This window comes from Lathyrus oleraceus, chromosome 7, assembly GCF_024323335.1.
Source record: "Lathyrus oleraceus cultivar Zhongwan6 chromosome 7, CAAS_Psat_ZW6_1.0, whole genome shotgun sequence".
Lineage (NCBI taxonomy): Eukaryota > Viridiplantae > Streptophyta > Magnoliopsida > Fabales > Fabaceae > Lathyrus > Lathyrus oleraceus.
Window position 1 is genome coordinate 438,530,366 of NC_066585.1, and position 7,261 is coordinate 438,537,626.

The 7,261-nt window shown below is 33.4% G+C and overlaps 1 protein-coding gene across 2 annotated transcripts; it reads left to right on the forward strand.

Moving 5' to 3' along the window:
- Positions 1–2,181: 2,181 nt before the first annotated feature.
- LOC127104539 (probable WRKY transcription factor 31) lies at positions 2,182–4,983 on the forward strand. 2 transcript variants are annotated; one of them, XM_051041725.1, is made up of 6 exons: positions 2,182–2,549; positions 2,642–2,755; positions 3,020–3,574; positions 3,677–3,790; positions 4,143–4,475; positions 4,579–4,721. In XM_051041725.1, exons 1-6 carry the CDS (start codon positions 2,241–2,243, stop codon positions 4,582–4,584), a joined length of 1,431 nt encoding a protein of 476 aa, XP_050897682.1. In that variant the 5' UTR covers positions 2,182–2,240; the 3' UTR covers positions 4,585–4,721. The 2 variants fall into 2 exon arrangements, with proteins under 2 accessions (XP_050897682.1, XP_050897681.1); XM_051041724.1 differs by having other exon boundaries at positions 4,143–4,983.
- Positions 4,984–7,261: the final 2,278 nt, after the last annotated feature.

Sequence of the window (7,261 nt, forward strand, 5' to 3'; positions counted from 1 at the left end):
CAGAAAACAAGGAGAATTAAGTGTTTGGGAACGATCCAAACAACTATTGGTTCACAAGGTGACTCAATATGGAGCACAAAGGGATATTGTATTTGCCTCAAAGAATAGGTATATCATATGAAGTGAATGAAAATAACATATAGATGCATCATGGAGATGAATGGGATGAAGTGACCAAAGTTACAGAATTGAATATTTGGTAACAAGTGACTGAACAAGTATAGTTTGAAACCAATGGTCAAGGTATATTGGAGTCCATAGGAAAAATGGGATTTGTACCTTAGAGGGAAATGGCGTCTTAGCCAAAAAAGAAGGAATTAAATGTCTGGGGACGATCCAAACAACTCTAGGTACAAATGCGGACCGCTTCTATATCGTCCTAAAAGGGTATATATGGATATCCAAAGAAATTGTATATGTCACTAGGGTGAACAATTTAATGATCGAAAGTAGATAATGGATCATGAAAGATATGAATGATGCTCTAAGGCGGAAGAATGAATAATTAGGAGTATGCTCGCCAAGGATTTACATCCTCGAGCCTACGTATTCTCATCCTAATTATTTCTAACCAAAACAATTAATTCCAATTAATTATTTAATCCTAATTTCTAGTTAAATCTACCATGTTAATATTTCTAATTAATTTCTAATTATAAACTAACCTAAATTTAATTATTTATAAATTCTAATCAAGTTAAATCCTAATTAATCCTAACTAACCTAATTAACAAAGAATTAAAAGGCAAAAAAAATTAACTAAATGGTCAAAACAATTAAAAGAAATGGGCCTAAGGGGGTGCAGGCCCTGAAAACAAGGGTGAAAGACTGAATCTGGTGCATGGGCCTTCATGATTAAAGGCCCACTGATATGTGACTTCAGATTGGTGGTGTGAGTCTAAAGTTGGGGTGAGAATGCATTTCACATTGAGCTTGAAAGAACAAAGCCCATCCAGAAGCAATCCAAGCGAGGGCGAGTAAGACGACCTACTGAACAAGGAATCAAAATTTTAAGGGTTAAACTCTAGATAAATGGGGCTTCATAAAATATTTTTTATATTACATTGCAATTTACTAGAGCCTCTATTTATTTTTTCCTTGTTAAACTATGACTAACCTCCACATGATCTTCAAAAATATGAGATAACTTTATATATATATATATATATATATATATATATATATATATATATATATATATATATATATATATATATATATATATATATATATATATATATATATATATATATATATATATAAAAGTTAATGTTAACTTGTGTCCTAGGGACACAAGATAAGAAATAAAGAAAATAATTTTGTGTTGAAAATTGTGCATTAAAAATAAAGGTATAAAATTAATTTTATAATTGATTTTTTCAATACAAATTTTCTATAAGTGGGTGTCTTATCTTGTCCCCTAAGGCTTAAGTTAGCATTACCCATATATATATATATATATATATATATATATATATATAATATATATATATATATATATATATATATATATATATATATATATATATATATATATATATATATATATATATATATAATATTTTTGAATACTTTATTTATGAATAAAAGTTGTTCAAATATCTTTTGATTAATATTAATAAATACAATTAATAAAATTTTAAAAAATAATCTTATATCTTCTAATTTATAGTACCCAGTCAAATTTTAGCAATATTAAAATAATTTGTGCCTTAATTTAGTTTGACCAATCTTAAATTATTAATATATCATTTTCATAAAAAAAATTTAAATAACCAAAAAAAATGAAGTCTATCTTATTTAATAAAATATGTAAATAAACAAAAAAATACCAAATATAAATATTGTATAAAAAATATATATTGACTCTTTATTTGACCAAAAAAATGAAAATAGAATAAATTAATTTAGTGGTATTTTATTTACCATATTATAAACAAAATCTTTACTTTTTTAATGTTAACCGTTGACTAACCACCGTCCGTTAATAAGTGGATTATTCTCTATCAAATGTATTTGTTCATAAGCAGCATTACTTTACTAATATTATGTTCTAGTGCATTCCTATTCTAGATAAAGACCATGACGTTTTTAAATAATATTTTCTCCAGTAAATTCAAATAAGAGATAAACAATACACTTTTATTTATTTATTTATTTATTTCATAAAGTACACATTTTTTTATGAAGTTTAAAACTCCCCCGTTTTATAGCCGAATGAATAGTATACTTTGAAAACTATGGTTATCAGAGAGAGTGGACTCAACAACAACCCTATTGTTCTCAATTTCAGTGAAACTAAGTCGAAACATAGTCCAACAACAAACAACATGGATTCTTCGTCACTCACCAACACTCCTTTCCAAGTCAACCTTAGTCCCTCCTCAGAAAATCATCAAGCAGTAACCGAGTTTGATTTCTTTAAGGATTACAACAACAATGATCATACTAAGGTTGTTGTCTCTCCATCTGCTTATGCCGATGCTGCTGCCTCTGTCTTTGACATTGATCGTACCAACGTGCCATCTTTTCTGGATTTCAAACTATGCGTAAGTTATTCGTCATTCAGTAGTCTATCTTTGTGTTTTAGTTTATCTCATTAATTGAAGTGCTCGTTAACTTGTAATTGATTTTTTAATAGCTTGGCACTGGTCTCGATCTCAGTCTCAAAGCTGTTGCTACCAATGATGCTGCTGGTGATCAAGATGAGGATAACCTGTCATCTAAATCCGATGACGAAAACACTAAGAATGAGGTAAAGTTTATGGTTACATTCATACATAGTTTAATTTAATGAACTTGATCGATGTTTTTTCTTTTAGTTTGGGTCATGATTTTATATTTTTGTTGTGGTTATCCTGTGAATCATTGTATTGCGTAAAATGTTGTTGATACTTTTGTAGTTTTGATGCGGTTTGCGTCTATATTGAGGGTGCAATTGTGGTTTACGACCACAATTTAGAGACAAAAGTGATTGTTTTCATGTGATGGTGTTTGAATTCTATGAACTGTTTTTCAGATGGCTGTTCTTCGAGGCAAGCTTGCTCGAATGAAAAAGGAGAATGGTCGATTGAGTTTGATGGTTGAACAGCTTCAAACAGATTATGATATGCTGCAGATGAATTTTGAGAAAGTGATGCAAGGCGAGAAGGCTGAGGAAGTCGAAGAACAAGAAGGGTTTGATGGAAAAATTGAAAAGAAAAGGAAACTTGAGGATGGTGAAGCATCGGTTCCGAGAGATCTTTTGAAGCTTGAATTGGCTATTAATGCTGATGTTGAGATCGATCCTGAGCCCTCTTCTTCAAGAACATTGAGTTCTGATCGATTGGAATCCCCACCGGAGAAGAACATTGAAGTTTCTTCGACGGAGTTAGTCCTGAGTAAGAATGGGAACGCGAGTGACGAAGAAAAGGAGGAGGATGGTAAAGAGATTGAAAGAGAGGATAGTCCAATTCCTCATGCTGAGAGAATTCAAAGGATGAGTCCTCCGAACTATGCCCCAAATTTTGTTGATGCTGATGCTACCTCGAGGAGAGCAAGAGTTTCTGTTAGAACAAGATCAGAGGGAAACACGGTAAATACACGCCAATGTGTGATAATAATATAATTTTATTGCAATCTGCAACGCTTTTAGACTATACAATTTTGTAACGAGAAATTATTGTTCTTTTATCAGGTTTCTGATGGATGTCAATGGAGAAAGTATGGCCAGAAAATGGCAAAAGGTAACCCGAGTCCTCGTTCTTATTATAGGTGCACTATGGCTGCTGGTTGTCCGGTTAGAAAACAGGTAAACTTTATCCTCTAAATTTATTAAATTACAATAGTATATTTTAGAGAATTACGATCAAATATGATTAATTAATGCATGCGACGTCTATTGCAAGGTTTGATTGTTGCCTAGATTGTTGGATATTTTGTAAAATATCTAACAAAATAGTAGCTAGCTAGGTTGATTAATTAAAATATTTATGAATCGCGAATGAAATTAATCTTTTGTCATATAAAGTTGATTCGAGATAAAATAGTGAGTTCAGATGTCAGCGTAAGAAATTTGTTGGTGGATAATCTGTAAGTATCTGTATACATAAATTTGTTTTGCATTGTAATGTAATAATTGATATAGAGATCAAAATTTACAGGTACAAAAAAGTGCTGAAGACAAAACCGTGGTAGTTACAACCTATGAAGGATACCATAACCATACTTTACCTGCAGCAGCCAGGGAAATGGCGCACACAATTGCAGCAGCTGCAAGAATGCTTCTTTCCGGATCAACCTCAAGCAACGACGCAACAATGAATGCGGGTCTCCTCCGAAGAGCAACTCTCCTTGGTTCTTCGAGCCTCGCAACTATCTCAGCTTCTGCTCCGTTTCCAACCATAACGCTCGACTTTACTCAACCTCCGAATCCTCAACAACTCCAACTGCTTCGAAACCAGTTACAAGTTCCTTTGCCTCAGATGCTGAATCAGGTACCTTATAACCAATCAACATTTTCTGGCCTACAATTGTCGCAACAAAATGTTGCTGGCACAGTTTCTGCTGCCATTGCTGCTGATCCAAATTTCACTGCAGCTTTAGCAGCGGCTCTTTCTTCCATGGTCGGTGCTGCGCAACCGAGCGACAACAACGCTACAAATAACGATGGCGGCACAGCAAGCAACAGCAATGGCAATGTCACAAGTAGCAGCATTAATAATAATAATAATGATGGGAAGGAATGAAATCTGAGGTTTATTTTTTCTTGTTTTGGGCTCAAGGTTTTGATGCACTTTACTTGCTTCATTTATTTTCCATTTGAGATTCAGGAAAGTACTTATATTTTACCTAGATTTCATTTTCTTTGGGATGGATATTTAATGTTAGTCGTTATATGATCTTTCTGTTGTATACCTAGATTATCTCCCATATCTTTTGTCTTGCGTATTTTGATTATGGGATGTTTTTTCCTCAAATAATATAACTGCTAAAGTTTTATGATGATTGCATTAGTATGATTTCTTGTGATAGATTTTTTTTTTAAATAATAAATGTTATTTATTATCTTTTAATCCTAGAGTTGAATCCGCGACCTCTTCTTATCGCTCGAATTTCTCAGTGTTTCTTTCAAACTAGCATGTTAGTTATATCATTCTACAAGTTTTGAGGTGGTGTCTAAGCTTAAAGTGAAATTTTCCAAGAGTCAAGAGTTGTGTAAGGGTTTAATGTTGAAGTTGATTGTCTTTTTATGATGGTGTGTTTCTTGAACTGCAAGGTTGGGCTCATGCATGGTATCTCGGTCGTCAGGATCGGAAAATTCTATAAGTGTGAGTACACTTATGAGCCTTTATTGGATATTATTTTTTAAAAGTTTGGTTCTTGAAAGAATAGTTTTATTGTCTTGCTTTATTTTGATAAAAATAGTTTTAAGTGTGAGTACACGTGAAGTTGTATGTTAATATTTGGAAGCTTATAAGCCGTATATTTAGAGAAAATTCATTTGGGGTGGGTTGAAAGTAGGAAAGAAGATCAATGGGGCTTGTCTCAACGTGTTTTGGTCACATCTGTTTCACAAGATTTCCATATCTCTCATCAGATACCAAAACAATCGGTTTTCTCTAGGTCTCTCTCTCTCTACAATTTTTTTTCACCTCAACACATAAAAACCGAGCCCAGATTTCATCAACAATCTCTCATTCATTCATTACAAACCCATATTTCTAACGCAAATCTAGAAATCTTCAATATCTTCATCCCTCACTCAAACAAAACCCTTTATTTATTTATCATTCATTCAACGTCTCTGAAAAATCTAAAAATCTGATATACTCTTTCAAAGGAAAACTCTCGATATTCATTCTTTTCAAGATTCATTGTTTCATTGTTTTGCCATACTGGGGGAGTTTTTTATTAGGGATGATTGAACATTGTGAGACTTCCTTTTTTGGAGCAACATCTTTTTGAGAGACACGCCACATATTCACCTAAAACCTTAAGATGATAGGTGAGTGAGTTCTCTCACTTATAAATGCTCAAGTCTCCACATTTTCAACTAATGTGAGACTATTATCCACACTACTCACATTTGATAGATTTTCAACACTCTCCCTCAAGTGTGAGTCCACAATGTGTCTCCATATTTTCAACCAATGTGGGACTATTATCCACACTACTCACATTTGATACATTTTCAACACTCCCCCTCAAGTGTGAGTCCACAATGTTCCCCCTCAAGTGAATTCTCTTCTTACTTCCATAAACTCTTGTACCGCATATAACGTTTCTTATTCACCACACTGGCGTCGTTGACACTCTTCAACGGAACATTTCTTATTCACCACACTGGCACCGTTGACTTTCGATACAAGTAAGTCGGTCCCTTTCTGAAACCAAAGACTCTGATACCATTGTTGGGGGAGTTTTTCACTAGGGAGCATTGAACATTGTGAGACTTCCTTTTTTGGAGCAACATCTTTGTGAGAGACATACCACATATTCCCCTAAAACCTTAAGGTGATAGGTGGGTAAGTTCTCTCACTTATAAATGCTCAAGTCTCCATATTTTCAATCAATGTGAGACTATTATCCACACTACTCACACTTGATACATTCGCAACACGCCAAACATGGCTACTCTCCCAGTTTTCAGCAACGACTCAAGTAATCATCTACTAATACAACATCTAAAGAAGTTGTTCCCTCAAACAACTTATCCCAAGCCACTGTTCAAGACCAATATCATTATATTATTACTCTTCTTCAACAATAACTCACAATCAACGCTCCTCAACCATCAACACCCCTTGACTCTGGAGTCAACTCTATCATCTCTTCTACGGGAAAAATAAATGTGATCTCCTCTCCTTCAGGTAACATTCTACTCCCTTGGACAATAGACATTGATGATACTCACCACATAGCATGTTCCCTATCAAAATTTTCTCACTATCACATTATTCCCCCTTTTACCATGAATATGTCTAATAACACTCAAACTAATGCTACCATTTCTAGAACTGTTAAAATTTCAAATTCCATAACACTTTATAATGGTTATTACATACCCACTTTCCATGAAAACGGAATATTGGTCACCCAACTAACTTCCAATTATGCTTGTGTCTTAACCTTTCACATTGATAAATGTTTGATATTATAAAATTTGTCCCATAAGACGATTGGTTTAGCTAAGCGATTTTCCTCTAGTTTCTACAGTGCCTCTAGATTAGACAATAATGCTAACATATGGCACCTTATACTGGATATATTTATGATTTTA